We start from the raw sequence: 26,866 nt of genomic DNA, 5'->3' as shown, positions 1-26,866 counted from the left end.
ACTTGTTTAGGATCCTTCTAGTCCAGCTGTTCCATGTCAGCTGTGTTTTCTCTCTGTGAGCACAGCGACAATATGAACATATTAAGAGAATGATCACATTTTAGTGCTTACCATGCAGTTCATTTACACTTGAGCTCACGATCACGATGACTAGGGCCAACACTAAGCAGCGGTTCATTGTGATTCCCTTCCATGGGTTTGGGACCTCACTCAGACTTTGCATGGACAGAATCCGCTCATACGTCACTTAAAGATAAACACAGAACAGTCAGCTGTATGGAGCATTACACCCTGTAAAATGTAATGTAATTAGCACAGAAATCAGTTGGTTGCTTGGGATGTAGGCTTATCTTACTTTTGGTTCTGTCTGGTGATTTAGTTCCAGCTCTCGTTTCTGAAGTCCTGTGGGTCGAGGTTTAAATTTGCATCCAAAATGAAATGAAGTTGTGACATTTGGATCACACATAAAGACAACTGAATATCCAACTCTTTGCACACTACACATGTCTGCAGCACCACTTACGATCAGTCCTGTAAACTGTACGCCATAGACTCATATAACACGGCCTAAAATAGACATGTGCGCCTGTTGGAAAAGTACCTGACAGTAAGTTCCATGTTTAGTTATATAGCAGCCCACATAAAAAAGACAGAAACTTACTGGATATGAATGCTGACAGCAGTGTCTCACCGTGTAACTGAGGGCTGGTACTGCTGTGCTGATGGTGCTCTCTGTCCTGTAAGGGCTGGCGAGAGGCTCATAACACACCCTGCACCATATTCCTCTGCTGCTTGATTGGCAGGCACAGATGGCGGCTAGAGAAAAAAGAAAAATGATATTCCACAGTTAAGTGCTGATATTGTTGACACTGGGCTGCAGCTACATTGTATGCCACTCTGAGTTAAGGTATTATGCTCAAAATGATGAGGATTGATACTAAATTAAATTAGGTGATTAAACATTCATGGATTTTCCTGCTGTCATAGTGGGCAGTTTGATGTTTTGTAGTCTTTTTATTCAAGGAGGAAAGACTGAACATGCTTGCTCTTTTCCAGCAAGTCATTCATTTCCACCTGGAGGCTGCACAGTACAACCACTCAGTGCCTTGCTCAAAAGCACCCCAGAGGCAGGTGACAGGACAGCGTAACTCATTCTTTGTCTGCCCACATTTTCCCAGGCAGTCAGGGGATCTATGCAGGCTAGCCTCCTGTCACAAGCCCATTTCTCTGACCTCTAGCCTCTAATCACTCCCTCAAAAGAGAAACTGCCTTTAAGTATTTTTGTCTTAAGTATTATATTGTGCCATATTGTAAAGTACAAACAGTGTGGAAATGCTCTGCATCAGAAACAGCGAATAGTCAGCCAGCAAAACAGAAGTGAAGCAGAGAGAAGCATAAAAGAGAGGAGCAATAGTAGTAGTGGTTGTAGTTTTTTTTTTTCTTTTTTTTCTTTCGAGTTTGAAGAATCTATGTTACACTGTGTCCTCTCAGTCATCCTCTACTGCATGGGAAAGACATATGTAGCACTAATTGTACTATCTTTTGCAAAAAAAAAAAAAAAAAATGAATGATCAACCATGTACTTGATGTTTTCAACAATAATTTAATATTTAACAGTACAATATTTAACAGTATTTGTCATTGCATCCCTGAAACAGTCTGTCACTAAAACTAAGCCATCTGTAGAGCACATAATTTGTATTAAATATTCATATATCAAATACTGAAACACTGACATTCAATCCTATAAAATTTCATTGGCGCTGGGATCTGACTGGTTTGAATAGATTGTGTATTTTATGGACTTGTAAAATTAATCTATTGGACGGATTAATGAAGTGCGTCACGTTATACGTCAGCGTCAACAGGCCACGCCCCCCTGTGAAATAGCGCTGCCCATCCTGGTAGCTCATCATTTGGCGAGGAGAGGCAAAAGCGAGCTGTGGGCGCCGACGTTGGCCGGATGGTTAAATCCAACCTACAGAAGATATTGAATAGCCATTGTTTTGTTAGAGAAAAAGAGAGAAACTTAATCGACATGCCAGTTATTGAACAAACCAGTAATAAACCTGAAAGTGAAAGGTATGTTGTTGTAGTTGTCGCTAACTGCGGTTGGCTGTGCTAGCTAGCTACATTTCAAAACCGCGGCCTATAGAAAAGATACGGGCTATTTCCTGAACTGGTACACAGTTTTTGTATTGCACAATGAAGTTACCAACACATAACCGGGCCGTGTTGTATAATGTTTTGACGACAGGGTTGTACAAATGATATGAATTGACATTATCTTAAATTACATGCTCGTAACCTTGATCAAACAGCAGTTGTCGCTGTATGCTGTCATCCAGTAAATACACAGTTTCTTATAGTCAATTTGGCCATCTGGCTAACGTTAGCTTGTAGCAGATTGAACGCAACATGAATGTGCCAACTAGCTAATCTGCTAGCTAGAAGTGGCTAGTGTAACATTAATATTGACAACAAAGCTTCTTATGATTACGACGGTCAAGCTACTTTGTATAAACTCGGCGGAAAGCTAAACACTGGCTAAATAATTTACCTAAATGGATTCTTTTCTCCAAACTGTTTACTGAATGTGTTGGTGTCAGTGGAAACGTAACGTCAATGAATAGCTAGCCATCATAGCGGATGGTTTTCAAAACACTGGGGCTTTTTACATCATCTTCTAATTCAGATGTACTCTCGAAGTAGACATCTCCGACATTATGGATTGCATTTTTTTTTTTTTTTTTTGTAGATACTTTTATTTGTCAAAATATCCAAGAAGCTTATTGCTAATCAGCGTAGTGTTGATGCCTCAACTGATGATTTGTGGCTGGCTTGTTTTTTTCCATTTGTCTCCCAGGCTCAGTTGATAAGTCACCCTGTACCATAGCTGACACTGCATGGTGTAATAATGAAGTAATCAACCACCCCGGTCACTCAGCATTTAAATGATCTTTACATATGTGTATTGATTTGCCTTAGTATAACATTAACCATTGTGGGATCATTTGCAAGCTAGTGGGCTGCAATTGGTTAAAATGTGACGAGGTGGCTTGCTTGGTGGGTCAGATCCCGCTGACTGTGTACTGCTTTTTTAGAAATTAGAGGACAGTGGGATTTGAATGTAGGTCATGATTCAACAACATCGTGCATTACTGGCCAGATGTGGCTTCATTGCTCAACATCGTTCAGGTCTTGACAAGACACTGCACTCTGCAAAGAGTTTTCGTATCATATGGGGGGGGGGGATTTTGAGTGTGGTAACATGCTGCATGCCGAGAGTTGTTTGTTCCTGTTTTACCATCCTGTCAGTCTAATAGATATGCCTTTGCTCTTTCCTCTTTTTCAGTCAGTGATATTGGTACTAGCAGCAGCAGCAGTGTGTAGATACTGTTAAAGGTACATTTGACAGATTTCAGCCCATGCGTAGCATTTGTTCAAAATAGGCTAAAGGATTATTCTTTTCCTTTATCCAAATCACTCTTTATCACCAGTATTTGCATCACTGAGCTGATTCCTCTACAGTTACTGTTGCTGTCAACATCTTTGAAGTCAGAGTAGCGTGTTACAGTTACATCACTCGCATTTATGTTAGGATATTCTCACCGACATCAGCACCGTTTTCTCGCATCTTTCCATTATATTCATTCACATGGAAAAGCTGCTCTTATGTAAGCAGAAGCATGAGTCCCATCTCCCATGTGACCAGAGCAGCTGTCTTAACCAAGATAACCCCACTCACGAACGTGCACTGCTGCCTGTAGGATTTCGAAGTATGTGGTCAACTGTTTGGGGAAGTTTACTGACAGCCTTTTAGTGTCCATCTGTTTTTTACTGTGGTACAGATGGAATGAGAGGTTGCACGCAGGGCTTTATGTAAGAATAATAGTTAGCTGTTATTTTACATAATCTGGCAGTGGGATCCCAGAAGAACACGGTGTTCCCATCGCTGTTGTGGTAAATTTGCCCTCTTTAACAGCACCTATACCTTTGCATGATCAGGAAATAGTTTGGATATCACATATGGGCTTGGTTGAGTTGAGCTATGTAGGTGACAATGGCCCTCATTTGGTTTTCACATGTCTGCTCCACATATAGCACAGCAGTGGCGTTTGCGTAAGCCAGTATCTGTGAGTGCTTGAGTCAGTGTGGTGGCAGAGCTGCTGCTAATGGGTTTGTTTTCGACAGGAGCTCTGAGAATAGGCCTACTCTCTCCACTTACACACACACACACACACACATGCACAAGCTAGGCAAATTCTATAGAACACACTGACTTGCCTGTGAATCAAAATGGCTGGTCTGACTCAGTGGGTTGTGTGTGAGCTGGTGCTGTTGTTAGCTAGTGTAAAGTGGGCAGATGCAGTAGTGCAGGACTAAAGTAGGGTAATGGCTAGACAAACAGAATTAACCTGTTTCTCTGAGAGCCGTCCCCTAGGAATCATGTGACACACCGAGCTTGAAGTGATGCTAGAAGAAATGAAGTCTCACAAATTAATGTTTGACTAAGTTAAAAGTTATTCTTTGAGGATGAAATGTTGTTCTTTTCCATCAGGCAAAGTGACAAGGATTGTAGCGTCATACACATTCCTCTGGCTTAATCATAGTGTTGAATAGGTGAAGTGAACACAAAATTCGTCACCAGGGGTCCATGTTAGTGTGACTGAAACTGGTCCAGCTGGATTGCAACAGTTGTGTTCGTTATTGATGAGTCATCGATGGCCCTGTTTCCGTCTGGTATTAACATGCGTCTTGATGATCCAGTCACAAGTGGACAGCTCTAAGTATGCCCATTTACTCCTGGCATTATAGTGTGTCTCCGCAAGCCTCTTGAGTGACAACTTGTGGTCAGATCTCACTTCCCTGCTCTATTTGCAAATAAAAATATATAATTTCTGTTTGCAAACACCAAATGTGTAGGGTTTTTTTGTTGAGGCAACCGGCATTAACAGAGAAGACATACTTGCTCACCAAATCGCCAGCTTCATTTTAATGTACCATCAATTACTTATGACATATTTGACATCTAGGCCTACAAGTTATTACTGTCATTTCCTCTACCAAATTATACAATATTTAAAGCTCTCCGAAAGAAATTCAAAAGTAATCCACTATCCCAACAGAAATTATTTTATTTCCCACGTTTTTAAAAAGTGCTGTGTAAATGAACATGGTGACAATGACAATGTCTGAGCGCCTTCAGACCCCTGACCTGACATTTTGCTTGTTTGAATTAGTCTATTGTGGGTAAATAGATTCACATTATTACAGTGGCATGCGCACAGGAAATGCATGTCGCACTAAATAGAAATAATCTGGTGAGGAAAAATAGGCCCAACTAAGTGAATTAGGCGTGTCAGGCTCCAGTTTGTTTTCCCTCTGTTTCAGTTTGTGCTCAAAATACACAGCAAAAATTGAAACTCATTCTTAAAACTTGTTAACGTGGGAAAATAAATTTAGAGTTTGTAGGTCTCAACCAGAAGCTTGTCAGACTCGACCTGATCATGTCAGGATTAATTATTCCAGTGGGTTTGAGAGGGTTGGGTTCTCGCCCGTGATGGATAAATCAACTTGAACCTGAAGTTGACCTTAAACGTTTGAATGTGCAAGCAGGTGGGGGCACTTCCACAGTTGTGGCTGGCCACCAGGTAGATAGCCTGTGTTCTTATTCACTTTTATATTTATTGCGTTTTACTCAAGCAGGATATTTTCTCTACTGGAAAACTGATGGGTGGGGCTGGTGTCAGGATTAAAGCACCTGATGTTGATCTGGAGTTGTGGTTAAGATGTGACTTCAATTGACTAGATGGTCCCTCAGTGCGGACTGAGACACATCTGTTTACACTTCAAATGCGATATGGATAAAAGTGTCCTAATGTGGCCCGAGTGATCAGATCTCAAGACTCATTGAAGTCAATTGGGTGGATTTACAGCTGTACTTATGGCTGTCTACTTGTGATCGGATCATCCAGGACACATTTTAATTCAAGGTGGAAACAGGGCCATAGATTACAAGCCAGTATTGGCTAGTATTCTGCACTAATGTAAAATAACTCAACATAAGAGCCTGTCTGTTACTCATTATGCCTAAGCCAAGTGCTCTTTGTTATCATTAACCAGTTTGTCATGCAAACTTTCTGTTCAATATGGTGTCATAGTCATTGCTGATTGACCTTCAAAGTTCACTTAGCTTTAGACAATGTTTTACTACAATTTGTGACATGAATGAATCAACATCTGTCACAGTACTGTTATATGGTACGTTTGGTTCGTGGTTAATGTTGCTGCATCCAGTGAATCCCCCAATGATAAGGACTCCATCCATGTGTGTGTGTGTTTGTCTCTCCAGCATCTCCAGTCCCAGGAGGTGCTCCCGCTGTTGCAGTAACCCGTGTCCGGGGCCTCTGTGGTGCTCCTGATGCCCCTCTCCCACCCCTGAAGATCCCAGGTGGGCGAGGGAATGACCAGTGGGATCGCAATCTTTCAGCTAAGCTATTCTACTCTGTGAGTGCAACCACTTCTTATTTTCACTACTTTTTCAACATCTTCAATCTTTACAAAGGATCTGCATCCTTGCTTTTGATACTGGTTTGATGTGCATCTCAATATGGAATTCACATCTCAATGCACTTAACATACATTTTAAGCAACCAACAAAACAACTTGCCTCAGAGCAGTCTCAGTGCATTACAGTGCTGTGCATTATGGTGTAATATGATTACATGGGGTAAACATTCCCCTTATACTACCCTTATACTGTTATTCTTTTGATGCTGGCTGCATTAATCAATTAAATTATATGTGAGTGAGCAAGATGTACATTCATATGGTCGCTTGTTAATTTTGCATTACATTGTGCCCCTGCTGCAGGTGAAGAGGGGCTAGCCAAGACAAGTCTGCTGCGCCTCTGGGTTGCAAGACTCAGAAAGTCTTTTCATATTTTACTGAGTCTTGAAAACTTTTGCATGTTCTAGCTTTATTATTAAACTGAAAGTGGGCATACATGTGCACTTTCTGTGTATTTTGGTATATTTTCTCTAAATGAGTCAACATTCTTGACATAACAAAGGACACATTTGGCAGAGGAGCATAGATGTAAGGGGGGAGGTTGTTCTTTGAGTGAGGATGTATGATATGAAAGTTTGTTGAGCGAATGAATTATTATTTTTTAAGCACTTAAAAAACTGCCAGTCATATCAGCTTTTGTGATAAAGCCCACATTGATTCAGCTGTGACCCCTTTCTAAAACAAATCCTCAGTCAAGCAACTGTTGTCATCATTTCAATAAATGTACTCCTCCATATCAAAGTAGATTGTGCTTTGTTATGTCTAAATGAAACTGTAAGGCTCATCCTCACCAGCACACACCCACACACATGCACACACTACTGTGCTGAGTTATTATCGCCATGGTGCCAGACATGACACACTCGATTTTTTATCTCTTTATCTTAAACTACTTCACACGCTCAGGTATTTGGAAGCCTGTGTTGTATCACTGCTGCTTCAGATACGGTTGTTCTCCAGCTGTTTAATATGGGTTACAGCTGGGTCACAACCGATTCCTTGGCTGCTCTGTTGTTTAGCTGTTGTGATGCTTATTTTCTATCCAGTCAACTTCAACTAAACTGAGTACCATCATGTTAAACTCACCGATTGATTTAAAATTCTTTGTTGTATTTAGTCCTGAATTCTGTAATTACAGTTAAAACCTTGTCATCTTATTTATCTATTGAGTGATTCTTCTCACTTTCCTATATCAGTTTTTTCTAACTGTTTCTCCTCCTGTTTCGTCCTCCAGGATGCTCAGTTGCTGGTTCTTGAGGAGCCTCCCCCTGCCACCGGCAGAGTGCGCTTCCTGCTCTTCGAGCCCCGCCGCTCTGAAGGGAAGCACTGTGTCTGGAGGGCGGCGCTGAAAGGGGGGAACCTTTATGTTGAAATCCCCCCTGGAGCTTTGCCTGAGGGCAGCAAAGACAGGTTGGTAGGCGCAGTCGGTTTGGCATGCAACAGCTTTTCTTTAGTCAGTTTGGTAAAGAGAAATATTCTTGATGAAAACCTTTTAAGTGTGTTTATTTTGGTGGTGACACCGGTTTGATTGGTGTCATGTAATGGGAAGGGGCAGGAGTACAGATACACACTTTCTAGTTTTAGATAGTAGCAAGATGCTATCACAATGTTTATTTTAATTTCACATTTTGTATTTTAGTGGTGGTAATTTCCTTGCTGTGGTGCTGCTAAACGAATACAGAGGAAACACTGCATGTCCATTCATTTGTATTGCCTCTGCATTTATGAGACCTGATGAGGCGTTGTGAGCTAGCTGATATGCTAGCCTGTAGGCAGGTGTTCTGCTTTGAGTTGCGTGCCTGGGATATGTGTTTGCAGTAACAGGCAGCATCTTTTAAAAATGAAATGGGTGAATGCTGGCTCCACAAAGAACCAACCCTTTTACCTCCTAATGCCTGGTTAAGTTTGAGGTCACAAAAACAGCAGAGAGCAGAATAGGCTAAAGTCAGAGCACAGAGGCAATTACAACAAGCTTATCACCTGGGGCCAGTTTTCCAAGACTTCTAATCTGGTTCAGAATAGTCCGGATAACCAGATGCCACTTTTTCCAATCCAGGATCAAAATGATCTCGTTTTTTTTTTTTTCTCCCAGTTTTTCAAAACATGTCAGGTTGGATAATGCTGACCCAGATACCACAGGATCTGGATTTCCAAATCTGGCTTTTAAGTGCTTTTAATGCCCCTGTATGTGTCCATCTGCAAGACTAATAAAAACTGATTTTGTAATGAAAGAGAAATTAACGATCTACTTTCTCTTCATCTGCAAACTTACAAGTACAGTTCATATTTGGACATTGTAACAATGGGTGCATTTATTTTTACTGAACACGTCTCACTGTTCGTCCAGCTGTGCCATCAGGCTGAGTGACAGTGGTGGCAGTGCCTTCTTCTCAGGTGATGTGGTAAATGTTAATTTTTTTTAAAAGCAACATGTAATGCAGTGCAATGCAGTCTAATTATTTTAAATTTGAGTGTCTTAAGTCTGTTGGAGTGATCAGAGATCAAATTGCACGTGTGTTCTTCAGTGTTTGAAGTTGATTCTGTAAAGGTTTGTGAAACCATTTTGTCAGTCCACTCTGAATCTAGCCCTCGGGATGGGATAAAAAATTATCCTGATTTTTAGTATTAAATTCATACAGATTCTTGCCTTTAATTTTTTAAGAACCGAAAGACAACATTTAATCCTGATTAAAGGATGGATTGGATTACAAAAAACAAATCCTGATCTTCGGGATCAGAAACTTAGTAATCAGTTTTGAAAAATAATGGATAGCTTTTATCCTGGAGGAGAAGTTCTGAAAACCCGTCCCCTGGTGACAGCCGGTCCAGGCGCTGGCCTAATTTGGACACTAAGTGCCCAGGCAGCTCACCTAAGTCAACATCTGGCAAGCCCTGCGCCATAAGGTGCTTTAGGTGCTTCTTACTGTGTGGCGTGTTCATGGACGTGAACTTACAGTTACATCACTAATTATAATTTAACTTTCCTCTTAAAAATCACTGACACCTTGCCCACTGTTTCTCCCCAGTTTTGCTCTCCTGCTGGAGTTTGCAGAAGAGCAGCTGCAAGTTGATCATGTGTTCATCTGCTTTCACAAGAGCCGTGATGATAGAGGTGAGACTTTGTCTGGGTTTCTCAGGCCATTCATTCCTGCTTTGAATAGAAGCTCTGACATTACACTGCAGTTTGTACCAGCTCATTCTATAGCCTGTACAGTTAGATGTCTGTCAGATTGAATGGCAAAGATAAGCTTATTTATTTGCTATTGAAAACTGTATATTCTTTGACAAAAATGTGAGACTAAATAAACTTTACTGTATTGAGCAGTTTTATATCTTAGGCTGTCATGGAAATATTTTAACACAACTTTAGAGCTGTAAGCTGTTTTCTGCTCTTCATCAACAAATCCAAACACAGTTTTACAAAGCAATTATTAAGAACACCAGGGATCAATATATGACAAATTTATGATGCATGTATGATGTCACATGCGGCTGAACAGGTTGACCCAAATGCTGGAAATGAGCAGGACTGCAGAGTTGAAAAACAGTCACACCAAAAACACAAGGAACCGCAGGGAAACAGAAAATAAAAACAATGTTCTAACAGAAAGTCCCCAAACAAAACAAAGTCCATAAACATAACCATAACATATGAGTTTTTTTGTTTTGCTTAAAGATGTTTTCCATATAAACATGGATTTGGTCATGTTAATAATTTCACTCAGAGAACAGTACAGTCTCATTTTGTAATGTTTACAGCATTACAGTGTTTCCATCCAAATGTTAGTGCAGCAGTTTAGGCCTTCATTTGCCTAAGTACAGATGGTTCAGGTAAACATACCTACTTCACCCACTGCCGCATCATCTACTAGATGATCCCGCTCAGTGTCGAATGATAACACAGTAGTAACATAGCTAGACCAGGACTCCCTGGAAGAAGAGACATTGTGTCTCAATGGGACCTTCCTGGTAAAATAAAGGATAAATAAAATAAAATAAAATAGACGAGTTAGAGTGCAGACCTCTTAAGAGAGTGCTGCAACCGCATCAACACAAAACGCTTTGTCAACCTTTGCTTTGGATGCTCACATGTCCTCGTTAACATGCTTGAAAGCCGCATTATAACACGTTTTTTATTTTTTTTCCGTTGCACAGGGCCATTGTTAGTGGCTAAAAACTCAAGTTTGTCATCTTTAGATGACAAGAAAATAAATTTTCTGCTGTGTCGGTTATTAGAGCTTTTTTTTAAAAAAAACAAAAACAAAACAAAAAAAAAAACACATGGCTGTGAAAACAGAACTGTAAACAGGATATCCTGTTCACATGGCAGAACATACTGGTTAATACATCCATTTTTCAGCTTTAAATTCAATGTTTTGGTTTGTCCTGAGTCATAAACTGAATATTTGAATATCTCAAAAATAAAGTGAATATTAATCTGAATATATAATATATTGAAGAGATGTAGTCTGTGTTTAACTGAGAGGAAAATGGGCCAAGACACTCATAGCTGGCACTCATTTTTCTTTTCTTTTGTGTTTTTATTTTTATGGAAACAGATAGTTGTGCCTGTGGATCATATTTTGGAATTAAACCTTCATTTTAAAAGCTGTGAAGACATTAAATTGTCTTACACCTAGACTTAGATTTGTCCTTTTAATGTCTCTCCTCAGCATCCCTACTTCGTACATTCAGTTTCCTGGGCTTTGAGATTGTGAGACCGGGTCATCCTCTTGTCCCTACCCGCCCTGACGCTTTCTTCATGGCTTACAGCATCGAACGAGACTCCTCTGATGATGATTAAATTACGCTGAGCAATTACAGATATGTTGTTTGTTGTTCTTTCAACCCATACCCACCTATCTTTTTGATTTTTGGAAATCAATATTATTCAGGCTCAGTATGGTTGAGGTTTCCTGTGAAAGAGCTTTTTTGTTTGTTAATTTTACCTACTATGTGCTGTGTTGCAATGATATTTGCACTAGTGTAAGATGTTATATGCCAGGAATGTAAAGCAGGCACCCACATAAAATCTGGGTAATGCATCCTCACCGCTGTATTACTTTCCATGATGTGTTGTGCTGACTTCCTGTTCACCCTCCCTGTACACCCCAATGATCATCTCTACAATGTAATATTTATGGTATAAAATTTAAATCATCTTATTCATGTAATTAGATATGTTGCCATGGTCATTTTCAGTTGATTCACCTGTTCATATTGATTTTTTTTTTTTTTTTTTTTTTTTTATGTGTGCATGGATTCTAATTTGTTGCTTTGATTCACTCGACAGAAATCTGCATGTTGTAACTGTACTAAATAAAACTGCTCACCTTAGAGAGTTGCATTTGTTGTCTTGTAAAACCACAAAAAGTCTGTAATCGTTGATATACATGATTTAATTCTTCAGGGTCCTATAAATGCTGTTTGTAGACACCATTGTATACATTTAAATCAGTGAGGACAAACAAGACAAGAATAATAGGACATTCAAATTGGGTCTCTTATCTTTTTGAAGCAAATTTTGGTCATTATCTTGAGCTAATTTGCATGTTTGTAGGTTTACTGGAGCCATTGTCTTATATCTAGATAATTAGGGCAAGAAGGCAAAGGAAAAACAAACCAAACTATTGTAGCACAAGCTGAATATTGCTACTTGTATTGGTGAGAAAGGTGAAATGATAGACACTGTTAGATTATTTTACTTTATAAAAAGATCAGTACGTAAAATCCCCATTTATTTAGCTGTGTCCATTTGCTAATCGGACAGTTTGAAGTCAGAATGGAGACGTGTTTTGAAAGCACCTCGCTTAATGCCGTGTATGACCTGTTGAAAGAAAATATTGAGGAGGGATCATTCACAAGTATAAAATGTAGGTAAAATGTTGTAAAGGGGCACGCATGGTCCCTTAAATTTACCCCACTGGTGATATCGGGGAAAAAAGGCAGAGCAATCCCACCCTGCTGCAACAATAAAATGTATCTGAACAGAGGGGAGGAACTGTCCCGTGACGGGATGTGTTTGGGATGGGATACCACCTCAATGAACACACTATACATGCCGTAGATACACATGTTAAAGTTTAGGTGCACTTACTGATAAACAAAGTCATCTAAAAACTTTCTGGGAAGCAAAGAAAATAATTTTTTGGCAGAAACTGTCAGACAGGTGTGAGGTGTTTTGAATAAGCTGAAATTTAAAGTCACACTGTAAAGAACAACATAGAGGATGGTTTCGCTTAAAGAAACTGGGAAGCATCTTCACTGTTCATTGTGGACAGAAAAGGGGGTTGAGAGTGACTGTACCTGCTACCACACTGTGCTGAATTTAGTCAAAACCCGATTGTTTGTTGTTTTCACCATTTACTACAATTTACCCACACTGCACATAACAGTGTGTGGTGTAAAATCCCTTGATTTTCAAATTAGAATTTTTGGTTGCAACACCCACCTTATGATGTTTAGAATCTGCAGCTAACAAAGCAGTCATCATTCATAAAACACAGACCTGATGATTGGCTGTGGAAAGCAAACGTTTCCCCAGAGACTTTTTCCAGGCAGGGGGACTGTTTCCGCCCAATATCAAGTCATCTAAACACAACAGTGCTGCTGCTTTAAGGAAAACTAATGTGGACGACTTTATTACAGTGATGGAATACAGGTGTGAAGACAGTTTGAAGCATCTCAAGGTTCATTTTCATATTGTGGTGGAATGAATGGAAACCAATGGCTGGATAACAGGTAGGAAAACGGATACTATAATATCTATAATATACAACATAATACAACATGTATGTATATGTATATATATATATATATATATGTACAACCCCTTGCTTTGAGAAAAGATTAGCAGAAATGTAAGAAATGTTTATACATTTTGCAGATATAAGGCTTACCATGTAAAATTGCTGGTAATGTTTAGGTTGGTCATTCATGGACATTTTAAACTGGGCTCACTGAAATTGAGTTTTACACGCCAGAATTAAAACAGCTGGGGACTCAGCCTTCATTTTCAGTGAGTCCGAGCCGATTGGCGGCTCTCAGGACTGTTTCAGAGTCAGTAAATGACAGGTACTGCAGGCACAGACAGTCCTCCCAGTCAAGAACAGATCGATCCTGGATCAGCCCTCTCTCTGCCAGCTTCATCACCAGCAGGGCACGCTTGATTGACAGCCAGTTGTGGATAATGGTGGTGATGCTGGAGTCTTTGTAATTTGAGTTGAAGAGTGGTGCGTGGGGACCCCAGAGAAGGGCCTGCAGGACAGCTACCATGTCTGCCATCTGGAGCCCGCTGGTCTCACTCTGGAACCAAGACGTGAGATAAAGCAGTCCCCTTGTGTGTGGGGACTTGGCGAGAGCTGCAGCGGAGCCCTCTGTGAGAGAAGCCAGGCTGTCTTGCGGGTGGAGACAGCGCTTGAGTAAGGCCCCAATCTGGGATTTTATGGATGCTGAAGGATGAGGTACAGAAACATAAGTGGGCTGACTGGTTAACACAACACGAGGGGCGCCCCACGCTCTCCACAACATCTGGACCCTCTCTTTTTTCCACCCCACCTTTTCCCACTCCATTTCTGTTTTACTTTTTGTGACACCTCTCTCCATCTCTCCTCTTTCAGAAGCATCCTGCTCCAGCTCAGTCATGATTTCCCCCTCTGTCTTCTCCCCTCTCTCCTTTCTGGGCCACACCAGGAAGATATCCTGAGGCCTGAGCTCAACAACAGTGGCCCCGCTGTTGCACATGTGCTGCAACCCCTTCACTATCTGTAAGAACAGAACACACACCTGTCGCTCATACAGCGAGGCCTCGGCGCTCTGCAGTGACTGGCTGTCCTGAATAAAGTCTTCTAGAGTAATGTGTGGCAGGTCTCTTTCGATGCTCACTGCGTGTCCCATCTGAAGTAAAGAAAGAACTGTAGGCACGTTGCTGTTCTCACAGTCAGGCTGGGTTTTGGCAAACTCAGCGCTGCCTCCACATGGCAGCTTTGCAGCAGTGCAATCTAATGGCGAAGGAGGAGAGGCCGCCATGGGGTCTTGTTTGAACATGTTGCAATCATTCTTCAGGGTGATATCAGTTGGGAAATGAACAATGACTTCCTGGACGTTGACATGTGATGGCTGGTGGCTGGCGTGAGCTGGCGGAGCTCCATTTATCCATTTGTGTACCTGGATATATGGAAACACACATGAAACTTTTCACATTCATGAAACCTTTGTACCTCCACAACATTCAGTACATGATTCTTTCTCTGATGTTTTCTCTGCTCTCACTGTTGCACTAGGATTACTTAACAGCAGCTTATGGCAGTTTAGACTCTAAAACTAACATCTAAACTTCAGAGGAAGTGTCTGTGGTATGTCAAAATCGGGGTGGATACCAGATCAGCAAAGACTGAGCAGCAGAGACTTGCCTACTGCTGATTAATATCAAACTTTGCTTTGCTTTCTTGTTTGTGTGGTGTGCATAACATTTTGTTTCATGTAAACCCACCAGTGCAAGGTTACCGCAAATAGCTAGTACTTGAAAACATTATACAGTTGAAGAATAAAGGTAAAGAAGATCATATTAGCAAAGGAACTGTAACTTTACCCGTACACCAAGCACCCTCTTTGGAAACTTGGGGCTGTGCAGCCTGTAGTAAAGTGCATTTCCAATCTGCTTGGCCTTGAAGCCTTCACTCAGCAGGAAATCCTTGGGTTGATATGAACCAGCATTCCTCTCACTCTCTCCCTGCAGCAGAACGCCAGCCTCCACGCTCTCTGCCATACTTCTGAGAAAGAGCAGGTGGCAGTGCTGAATTCCCTGGGAGACGACCCCCTGGTCACCAAAACTGCTGAAGAGATACGGGAGGTGTTCATCAGGGGTGTCAAAGGACAGCTGAGAGAGGGACAGTGTGGGGACGGGACTCTTTTTGAGTGGATCCTCTCTCTCTGCATGGGATTGGATGTCAGGTATGGGTGCTAGCATGTACAGGGGGTTGTCAAAGTTTTGATGGTGACTGTGGAACACAGGGAACAGAGGAGAGGGTGGAGGTATATCGGCACTGGGGAGGGACAGGGCACGAACGAGCCTCTTCTTCGGGACAGGTGGTGGAGTGCCATCCGAGAAAAACCTCTCCTGGTGGCGGGAATGATCTAGGGGAAACAGTATGAGGTTTTTCAGATCAGGTTAACCGTGAATATTAAGCAACAATGTACAAGCCAAGACAATGGAGACAGCTTCTTTAGAATAAGGAAGCATAAAGGGCATCTACATTCACACTTCCACAAGGTAACCACATAGTGTGAGCAGATGTAGTATCAATCTGAATAGTTTGTGTCATTTCTCTTGGTTCAGACATTATGTGGATTACATTGAGTGTAAACGCTTGGTTTCAGGTGTTACTTCCTCCATTTCAGTTCTCATGAGAAAGAGGAACTATGAGGCATGGATGAGCGGAAGGACAGCAACACTAGATGTTATGTTATTTTTCCCATGGCAATGAACTTCAAAAGTCAGATGTATTTTCAGAACTGAGGCACCATATAATAGTAGGCGGTTCAGCATGGTGCATGATTTACAGTATATCAGATCTCTCAATTCTCTTTTCACACTACTGCACTGACATGCATTATGCTTGGGAAAAGAATTCCTATCCTTACATGGGTATTTACCGCTCATATTGTGCTAGAACACGTGCGTCTGAAGGAAAACATTGTGCGGTTTAGTTTCCTTCAGTTGATTTGAGGTCATGAGTCCTCACACCTACCGTAGCGCTGGTGTATGGGGCACTGAGCTGCATGACAGTCGGTGGGCTCAGAAAACACATCATTGTGGGCGTAGTGTTGGTGCTGGGACCCAACAGGGCTGAGCATGACACAGTCAGAGTCCAAACTGGATTCTCTGGACCACTGACTCCTGTGGAAGAACATGCACACACTGATTAATTATATAGTCGTGCAATTTTATATTCAAATCATATCATGCAGTTAAGTTTGTTTGAGTTAGGACTCAGTAATTTCTTGCCTTTGTAAAAAATTACTATGTAGCTTTGAAATTAACATCATTTGTTTTAAATGGCTTTGATTCAACTGAAATGGGACTGTGTAAATTACACTAGGACCAATTGCAGTTGTAAAATGAAATACACCAAGATTAGAGTTACTAGGTGTTCTCACAACACTACAAATACACAGAACTGGTGACAAACTGATTACAGCTATAATTCATGCAGCAGCTATTCCTGTGCCATTCTGTTTATGCAGGTTTGTTTACTGCAGCCTGCTTGACCTTATCAGGTAATAGATGTTGACATGAAATAGGTAACTGAGCAAAGGGTAAATACCAATCTACATCACTGTTAAAGCACATGGGCTGGCTGAGAGCTTTCATATTTGTGATGCAAGTTGTGTTTTACATTTCACTCTCTTGCAATGACAGGAACTGTAGATTAAGATAAAAAAAAAAAAAAGTTACAAGCAACCAGTGGTAAGGAGAGCAAGGTTCAGGGAGCCATAGTGCACAGACAATATTCCTGTAGATTGCAGGATGTTGATGCAAATCAGGAATAAGGAATAAAGCAGATAAACTAATGCATTAGTAACTAAAAGGAGAGGTAGAAGGGATTTTGAATGCTTGTCTTACCTGCGCTGTTTGACAGGCAGGGCTGGTGGCTGTGTGTCTGCGCTGCTGCCAGGACCAGGCTCCATCAGGACACTACGGTGCTGCGGCGCTTTACCGGCTCCTCCACTTCTCTCTCAGTTCCTGACTGCCTCTCTATAGCTGTAGCTTTAAGGTAACTCTCTCTACAGGAAACTGCTGACAGACTCACGCTGTCTCTCCTTCTATGTCTTCTTTATGCATCGTTCTCTCATCTGTCTAGTTCAACCTACGTTTGAAAGTGAGTTTTTCGTGGGTATGTCCTCGTTATCTGTTGCTCTGATCACTTGCAGTCAGAGTTGAGGTTGGTACCGGAAAACTAATGTCAGTTCTGTGGGTATAACGTTCTCTCTCAGCTAACCTCAACTTGTCAAAATGGGGAAGAAACAGTTAGAGCTAAGCCCCTCCAGTTTGCTCTCTTTTTCTTCCTTTCTCTTTCACAGTTGCTCTACATTTTCAGTATGTATCCTCAGAATCAGCTTATCTACTGTATACAGACTCTTGACACCTGCAATGCCTCTTTGAGGGTTTGTAAAGAGCTTTTAGTGTGGCTGACTTTACAGAAGAAGTGAAATGTTTAAGGGGTGCTTCATCCAAAAATATATCTCATAGATCATATGCATGTCTTGCATGAACTGGAGTCAGCGGTGCACAAATTCATATGGTTTGAGAGTTTAAATGTATCCTGCAAGTGATGCCCGTGCGTTTCTTTAATATACTTTTACAGCTCAGCAAAAATTCTTTCTTTTTTTATCCTTTATAAAAATGTAAAAAATATCAACCTAAAGCTGCCTGTGAGGGAAGCTGCTGGGAACTGTTTTTGAAGTTAGAAAGCTGTTTTATAATCATAAAGCAACAATGAAACATTTAATTGACCTCTACAGAGACATTCTTTTTTACCTCTGCACAAGCAGGTCAGAGGTCGGGTTCAGCTAAAATATAGCATCCCTGCAGCTGCTGGACATTTATTTTAACTCAAGGGCACTGCAGCAGGGTGCATGCTTGTTGATGTAGCGGCTTTAACCCTGGGTTCAGTTTTTTAACTTTTCTGCTTCCAGCACCATTAGTGGATTGGATTCAGTCTGAAAAGGGTGTATTTCAAGACTCACAAAGGTGTTTGTGATCATTTAGATTTATGATTCATGATTTGGATATGCAAATTCAATCAAGTTTAAATACTGATGTTGTGGTATTGAAACCACCAGGGCAAGGATTGGGATAATTTTGATGCTGAAAATCAGGATGATTTTGATCCCACTGGAGGAATGGATTCAGGGTACATTTAGAAACATGAGCAACTAAAACTAAGACTAATGTTTACATTTCATTAAATGATTAAAATCTTTCAAACAAAGTCATATACAAACTGCTACCCAGTGCAGCAGGATGTTAAGTTCTTGTGCAAGGTATATCTCTGCTTTCTAGTGTATTTTAAAATCAATTTCCTGCAGGAATGTTTGGCCTACAAACATGTAGTAACATCATTTGTCCAACAGATGGACAGGCAGAGCTCTACCTGCTCCAAAATGGATTCAGTAATCTCCATGTTATGATATCTGGGTCACAGTGATCCTGTCAGACCATCCAGGTTAAGGACAGTCTCCTCATTCACTACACTACATTTCAATAATAAGACTCATGGACTGAAAATAGAGAGAGCTTTTTATTTATGTAAGAGCAGAGCAGTGGAGAAGGTCTGTTATTTACAGTTAAACATACTGATTCTGGACTTCATTTGCATTACTAATACTGCCTTTATTAATGGCCTGAAAAAGGGGCTATCCTCAAATGTAGAACAACTCATCAAATTATTTTAATGGACACAAACAGATAATTACTTATTTGTAGGAATGAGAAGTAGGGATTTTGTACCACATGGAATTAAAATACATTTTGCTCAGAAGTATAAAACTACATGTATGTTTTAAGGGCTGTTTATTCCACATAAATAAAATGTATGTTAAAAAAAAAGGCCCAATGTGTTAGTCATTTACTGCACATGGGCACAACTTCCTCCAGTGACCAGTTTTGGACAATCGGATGCAAATAGGTTCATGACATGTTCTTATTTCTGAGCGCAGCCATTGGCCACGCTGTCATGCTGCCTGGAGTGTATTCTTGAGGCTGCGATTGTGATCCTGAAGTACCCCATCCCAGAATGACTCACACATCCTCTGGGTGCACTCACACTGTTATTCAATATCAGTTCAGCTATATTTATATCATGACGGTCACAGCCTCATGATAGTGATGGTGATAATGCCAGATCAGAAAACCTCCGTATAATAGCAAATTTAAAACAGGCCGCTGAGGAGCTGAAGAGTCTCCTCTTTTATCTTTATGTTATTTTTATGTCACAGAAAATCGGATGAAACTGCAAAGTGTATTTCTTGCTTTTCCCGCTTTAAGTGACTGAACTGGAAATTGAGTACACTGGCTCGAAAGTCTATTGCTGCTTGTCTCGGATCAATAATGTAAAATTATTCTATTTGTTCTGATGTCATCACATGTAAACAAACAAAACAAACAAAATCACATGATCAGTAAACCTAACTTTAGTTCACGTAGTCTAATCTATTCTTGCATTCAGTGATTACTCACCACATTTTCCTTACAATCCGCTCAGAGAGGAGTGCTCTGCTCCATAATGATATTTACCTAAATTGCAGTGTGTGGGGAGATGAGAAGCTGCACTACGGGTGCAGCAGGCGAATGTCACTAAGGGCCTCTCCACTGAGCCTCTTCATATGCTAAGGAGCGAGGAGAGCTGCAGGGCCTCTGCCTCTCAGACAGTCCGGGGGCTACAGCTGTGCACAATCACCATGGGCACAGCTAACTATGAGTCTGCACAGATGTCATCCGCAGTGAACTGAGTAGGAGAACCGAGAGCCTGAGAGGGGCTGACATTTCAGATCATGATTACGGCCAAGGAATTCATTAACCTTTCACACATGGCCAGGGAAATTAGTGTCCACTCTTCAGCCCATTATAATCTTAAGGTTGACATTGTTCCTAACCATATGGGGGTATTCGCTTTTAAAGGGCGAATCTAATTTTGGTGTGGTTAAGGTTATCATATTGTGGATCTGTAAATCACAGTGTCAGGGCTTTCCAAATACACAACCCCAGTAGACTGAGGTTTGGTGATCTTACCATGACAAGTTATTCCGGGTTAGAGTTTACTTTTCTTACAAATTGCTCTCGGAAATAGGAGATGAATAAGAACAGGGGTATAATGATTCGTTCATTGTATCACTTATAAGTTCAGCTGATTGAACTACGTGTGATGAGGTATCACAATATCAATGTCATCTGGGATTTTGGATATCGTAATATCATGATATGGCAGAAGTGTTGCCTTTTCCTGGTTTTGAAAGCAGTATTACAGCAAAGGGAGGCAGTTTTCTGAACTTTTCTCTACCTGCTTGGTCATCATTACTCAAGATTGTTTATCAAAAATCTCATTGTGTAAATATTTTGTGAAAGCACCAACGGTCATCCCTAATAGTATTGCTGCGATATTGATATCAAGGTACTCCGTCAAAAATATCCAGATAATTCATCTTGTCCATATCTCCCAAATCATTCATTATTCATACTAAAGACCCAACATTATTATGACCTGACAGCATACTATGAATTGCAACTTTTTTTTGTCAATATTTTTTTCAGTTAATATTTAAGTAATTCTGTCATTTGATTTTTCCACATTTTCAAAGAAAAACAATATGAAAACGGATAGTCTTACATTATTGCATGTTGATTTAATAGATATAAAATGTTGGATACAAGCAGTGCATCAACATATTGACTCAAATCATGGATTACAAACTCAAATCAAATTGAATCATTCCAAAAAAAAAAAAAAAAAGAAAGAAAAATCATTTTTAAATCAAATCGCCAACTAGTGAATGGTAAATTGAACTGTATCTCTGTTCAGCCAAAGATTCACACCCTTACTTGTTATGAGTAGTAATGTTCATGTAAGATTCAAATATATCAGCCCAACATTACAGCATCCTGTTATATCATTTTATTTTTTGATTTGACAGAGTAATGCATTAATGCATCAAACTGACACGGGACAAAACTGTCGAAGTTTGGACATCCTTGAGGAAACTGCCCCACTTTACATTTATGAGTATATAATCAAAATTTAGTGGAGCTGTGGTAGGGAATGCTTGTCCTCTGAATTGCCATCAGTATTATTTTCTCACTCTCTTTCTTTTTATAGAGCTGTCACATGGATTCATTCTTTATGGTGGGAGGTTAAGTGCTTCCTTATAACCTCCCAAAACCGGTGTTTGCGCCTGCTGTCAGTGGCTTGTTTGGGTGTAGAAGAGGATGAAACTGAGGCAGTGGTGGCAGGGTTCATCTCTCCCCTTGGTAGTCCTCCGGCCTGTGAGCTAGTCACATTTTTGGACAATCTCTGCTTGGCCGCTGACCGATCCAAGGAGGTGCCAATGATGCTGACATCTGCTGTCCTTGTCAGTGAAGCTTTCCTATAAAAGCATGCAGCCCCCTCGTCCTTGTTGAGGCGTCGCAGGCCAGCTTGGCAGAGGAGAGCTTCCTCGCTGGCCATCTGGGGGCTCTGGCTCAAGGTGACAAAGCCGTACGGGGTGGTGACTTTGGTGAGGTGCGGCAGGGAGAGGGCGGCTCTGCTGGCAGGGTCCAGACAGTCCTGGGCCTCCATGTAGGGGCCGGGGAAGGACACATCTCTTTTAAGGAGGGACCTGCCTGACGTTAAGGGGTCTGAGATGCTCCGTCCAGCTTTGCGATCTGACAGAGAAAAGACTGATGTTGATGATGCTGATGGTGAGAGCGTGCAGCCGGCTGATGAAGTTGATAAAGATGATTCCAGCTCTGCCCTGGGACTCCCCAGGCCTTCGTCTTCATCATCGTCCTCTCTCTGTGGCTCTCTGTTGCTCTCTGATGATCTTAAGCCAGTCTGGACAGATAAATTTGGTATAGTGAACTGCGGGATGCTGTCGGGTGTCAGGACATTAGTAAAAATGTTGTCCCGACTTGTCTGGGATTCAGATCCAAGACAGCTCCCCAGGGACGCTGCACTAGGCCTACTGGTGGCCCACAGGAGTGCACGAATGCCTGCGCTGCTGTGCCTGCGAGCTGTAGAGAAATCATCTAAACGTGCCGCTTTGGTACCACTGCTAATAGCTCCAAAGCTGATAGTCCGTGTAACTGTGTTCTTCTCCATTTTGAAAGTCTTCCGCTCTCTCCGTGCCCCTGGCTTGACTGTAGATTGACAAGAGGAGTGATCACAGCCACATTTTATACCTCTCAGCTGTGTCCCCCTCCTCTGCCAAATGCATCAAGAGATACGTAAATGTGACGAATGTCCATGGCGGAAGCCCTTACCAAGTAGGGGGCTTGAGAAGTACTGACACATCATTAAGGGCCTCTCTCTTAAACCTATTCATATGCTAAGGAGTATAGTGGGCAGCTATGGCTATTTTATGTGTGCTGAAATTAACAACAAGCTACGCATACAATGTTTACAAATGACACATGGAAAAAAGCTTTTTGGAGGCTTGAAAATGCTTCATACTCACTGAATGGGTACAGCATTCATTACCTTACTAGTGGTTATGTATGAATGACCTTTTAAGCACACTGAAATAGCACATGCATGACAAGGCCCCTAGATTTATTTATTGATTTATTTTAAATAAAAAAAATAGGTATACAACACAGGTGTACATCAACACTATTTATCATCAATATAAAACAGAATTTATAATCATTTTAAAGTTCTATATTATTTATGTCTAGTTACTTTTAGAACTAGTTTATCAGCCTATACTGTCTTTATCAGTACCTTTTAATTTTACTTTCTGCTCCTGTACCACCTGCTATAATAATTTACTTGTCTTTCCTACAATTGTTATACATCAATGCACACTGGTTTTATGGGTTTTTTATCATCTATTTATCATCTGGGTGCTATTTATTTATTTATCATCTGTTTATACTGTAAATTTGCACATTGCCCTCATCTATGCACATTGTATACATCGATGCACACTGGTTTTATTGGTTTTTTGCACATTGTTTTTTGCACATTGGGTACTTAGATCTTTAGATCTCGAGGGTCATCTTTTATTCTTTATTTTTGATTTACTTATTCTTTATTTTTGATTTACTTAATCTTGTACTCTGTGGATACTGCTGAAAACTGTGAATTTCCTTCGGGGATGAATAAATTATCTATCTATCTATCTATCTATCTGTCTATCTATCTAGCTACAAACTAGCCACGTGACCTCCACTCGGCGCTAGCTTCAGCCGGCTAATTGGTGGGGCTTGCTCATTGGCCAGCCCTGATTGCACGGGGTGTGTTTGTGTGCGCTGATTGGCTACACCTTGGCAACGTCAGACTACAATTTACCTCCGAAGGCGCTTCATTTTCCATCAGCTTCTCCTCATTTTAAGCCGCAGCAGCAGGATGACCACCGAGCACAGCAGCCACGACGTCGAGCAGGAACACATTGAGAATGTCGAGGTACAAAAGTTACGTTTTCTGGTCAATATTAAGTTTACATTTAACTCTGAAGTCAAATCAGGGCGGTGCGCGCGCACTTTTTTCTAGCTGAAGGCCGGTGTGGCCACAGGGCGCCATGGCTAAGTGGCTCATTTAGCGTTTCTAGCTAAGTTTGTCAAACTTCACGTTATCTTTTGGTGTTTTTACCGTCTCATTCTCTCTTTACCTGTAGAATAAGGTTGTGAAGAGAGACAGCGAGTCCATACTGTATCGTCTCTCTCACTACTGGCCATTCAGACTCGTGGTATGTTCGCTGTTCCACATAAATCCATTTACCTTGGTTTTTCCCATTTGTAGAAACTAATAGGCCTATTACTTTGTCTAACAGGTGCGTGCATACCGCGGGGTTTGGTTGATGCTGGGTTTCTCACCCAAAACGGAGAAAGTTGAGATTTGTACCGCGGTTTCCCCCCCGGCCCGCCACAGCCTGGCCGGCCGGAAGCGCCTCCACTGGGTGACCCGCCTGCTGCTGTCCGTCATGCCCCGCCGCCTGCAGAGAGCCCTGGGCTACCCGGTCTCCAGCACCATCGGCTGCTCCCTCTCCCCAGGTATGATGGCTGTAGTGTTGGGACAAGTTATAAAAATGTTTATATCAGCAAGGGCGTTTTTCCATTGCCATTTTTGTCAGGCCTAGGATGATTTTCAGCCCGCTCTGGCAGAAATTACTTTCGACCGGCAGTTCCTTCCCTTAGATTTATGCACTTGGCTGCTTCTGCACAATTAACCAAAATAAAACTTCAACTGCTGCACGGGAAGGGTACATCCCACGTGTAATGCAGTCCCAGGGCTCAAAATACAAATTATTCTTGCCACCTTAACTAAGGGTATTTGATAATTAAATTCCAAAGCTGACCCAGATTTTATGACGAATGTTCAACTTAAATTTGGGGTACAAAATCCCTGTAGTTTTGCATTTTTAGGCGTAGTGTCATGCATATGCACAATAGTAGACCTGCATCACTTTAGATTTATGACTTTTAAAATCCACATTAGATACTCAAATGTTTGTATGAATCTTGACGTTTCTGTTTACCCTTGTTGTACACTACCCACTTCACTTACTTGCCTTCTCCACTTCCACTTAAATTGGTGAGCTCCTGTGTTGAGCAGATTTTCATTCAGCAACCCTCCCTCCCGAGGCTGTCCTGAGCATTTCAGCTGTATTTTTGTGTAGGTGGAGAGCAATATTAAGGGTTTTCCCTCAGTTACAACCCTCAAACACTGAATGTTTTTATCAGCATTGCATGTGCTTCCTCCTACAGAGGATTTCTTTGCGTAGAGTCAACTATTGGGACTTAGTGAAGCCCTTGCTTTGGATTCTGGCTCCTATTTAAACTTTGTAGTTGCATGGGAAATAACTAAACACAGTATCACCTTTTCCACATGGAAGAGAAATGCAACTTGGATCACTAGTGGCTGTGTTTAACCCCCCCCCCCCCCCCCCCCCCCACTTAAGATGGCTTATTTTCCCCTCAGGATCAATAGTTATCTGGTACTAGAAATAGTCAACTTTTGCTCCCCAGGGTGGGTCGTGCTATAAAATAAGGATCTGAGCCATTTTTAAATAGTTTAAAGCCTTTGTCACATTGACAGAGGTTTGTTATCCAAGTGCCTCAGACCCCCCCCCTCTTTTTTTTTTATTCAAAATAAAATTAGTTTCTCAGGAGCCACGGGTATTCAGTGACCTTCATGACTTGTCTATGGAGGTATTGGTATCAAATGTAAATATGACTGGACTGGTCTGATGGACTGAGAGTTTGAGGATGTCTCCCCTTTTACAGAAGTGCGAATCTCTCCCACCAAACCTTGCGGGAAGGGCAGCAAGAGGAAGCAGGATGAGGTGGATGAAGAGGACGAAGGGGAGGAGCAGCCGTCCTGGGTGGAGGCCCTCAGTCAGGAGCTGGCTGACGAAGGCTCCGATCAGGACCCAGACTACGAGGTTTGTGCTGTTTACAATGTTGTAAACAGTGCTGTTATAGTGCTGATATTAGGAGAAAGTGCTGATCTGAAATTTGGTATAACAAATTACTTTAACATGAATCATAATCTGTCCAAATATTCAAATGTATATTCTGGAATTGCTCAGTGTGTTAAGGACTGTTTTGGCACTTTGATGTACCACCAGGCAGTTCTCAAGTGTATGCCTTAATTTTGCCAGTCTTTACTAGTTATCAAAGCTCCATATTTGCTTCTAGCATTTTTTTCAGTAGTGGTTGGTCCAGTAAGAAGTGAGCATACAATTAGGCATAAATTTTAAATTGTTTGCAGTGGTATTACAGGTATAATAGATTGCACTCTACATTTTCTAATGCTGCTATGTGATTTCTCAGCCTACTACTGTAGAGACTGATAGTGATGAGTACCGCTCGCACAACAACACGGAGAGCGACATCGAGGTCGTGGGGAAGGGTGTGGTGATTGAAGACGTCAAAACGGTAAATTCTTAAATCATGGCACATCTTGACAAATGATTTTTGTCTTGAGTAATGTGGAGATGAACACTCAGTTTATCTTGTTTTGCAGGATGTTGAGCCCATCCAGACAAAATGAAGTAACTGGCCTTGCTGCAGTTTCATCTGTTATTTAGCGTGTGTGGTCTTTACCTTGTCTTTTTCAATGTAATTTTGTAACTTTGTTCTTGGAAATTCAATAAATGTTATATCTGTCATTTGTTCTGGTGTTGGGCTGTCTGCCACTAGATGGCGGTAACATATTTTGTGTTCTACTCACTCATGCATTTGAGAGGCAAGGTGCTTTGGGCAACTGTATTTAAAATGTCAGTAGCATGACGCCTCAGTGGTTATACTCATACAAACATTACCTAGACTTGTTGCCAGTAAACCATGTCAAAGTTTTTCCATGTGACACTTTTCAACTTGTTTGGGAAAAGCAGTGCTTTTCAGCAGTGATCAAAATTTAATCTTGAAATTATTGGCCTGATAGTCCTATTTGAACCTTCCTGAAACAGCCATGTATCTCTGACGAGCCACTGAATGTATGTCACCAAGGGTGGGGAAAAGGTTAAAATGACCAAATAAGGTGAAGGTTTTATTTGCTTTCAGTTCACCACACTGCATCTATCATTCTCTCTACTA

At 41.3% G+C, this 26,866-nt stretch overlaps 3 protein-coding genes across 3 annotated transcripts; 2 read left to right on the top strand and 1 right to left on the bottom strand.

The window, feature by feature from the left end:
* Positions 1-1,893: 1,893 nt before the first annotated feature.
* Positions 1,894-11,910, top strand: oaz1a (ornithine decarboxylase antizyme 1a). Its single transcript, XM_030049627.1, is given in 6 exon segments — positions 1,894-2,082; positions 6,356-6,422; positions 6,424-6,510; positions 7,808-7,983; positions 9,600-9,685; positions 11,247-11,910. Coding segments are annotated over 6 exon segments (666 nt in total). The 5' UTR covers positions 1,894-1,963; the 3' UTR covers positions 11,378-11,910.
* A 1,501-nt stretch (positions 11,911-13,411) lies between these two features.
* On the bottom strand, positions 13,412-17,502 carry LOC115357865 (inactive tyrosine-protein kinase PEAK1). The gene is made up of 4 exons (XM_030049626.1): positions 17,198-17,502; positions 16,323-16,471; positions 15,164-15,708; positions 13,412-14,739 (listed from the first exon to the last, which is right to left on the bottom strand). Exons 1-4 carry the CDS (start codon positions 17,260-17,262, stop codon positions 13,576-13,578), a joined length of 1,923 nt encoding a protein of 640 aa, XP_029905486.1. The 5' UTR covers positions 17,263-17,502; the 3' UTR covers positions 13,412-13,575.
* A 6,088-nt stretch (positions 17,503-23,590) lies between these two features.
* org (oogenesis-related gene) lies at positions 23,591-26,439 on the top strand. Its single transcript, XM_030049924.1, has 6 exons — positions 23,591-23,732; positions 23,944-24,015; positions 24,100-24,319; positions 25,553-25,710; positions 26,102-26,206; positions 26,295-26,439. Exons 1-6 carry the CDS (start codon positions 23,676-23,678, stop codon positions 26,319-26,321), a joined length of 639 nt encoding a protein of 212 aa, XP_029905784.1. The 5' UTR covers positions 23,591-23,675; the 3' UTR covers positions 26,322-26,439.
* Positions 26,440-26,866: the final 427 nt, after the last annotated feature.

The sequence above is a fragment of the Myripristis murdjan genome, chromosome 4 (assembly GCF_902150065.1).
Source record: "Myripristis murdjan chromosome 4, fMyrMur1.1, whole genome shotgun sequence".
Lineage (NCBI taxonomy): Eukaryota > Metazoa > Chordata > Actinopteri > Holocentriformes > Holocentridae > Myripristis > Myripristis murdjan.
Note: the sequence above shows the minus strand (reverse complement) of the source record. Positions and strands in the feature narration are given on the sequence as shown.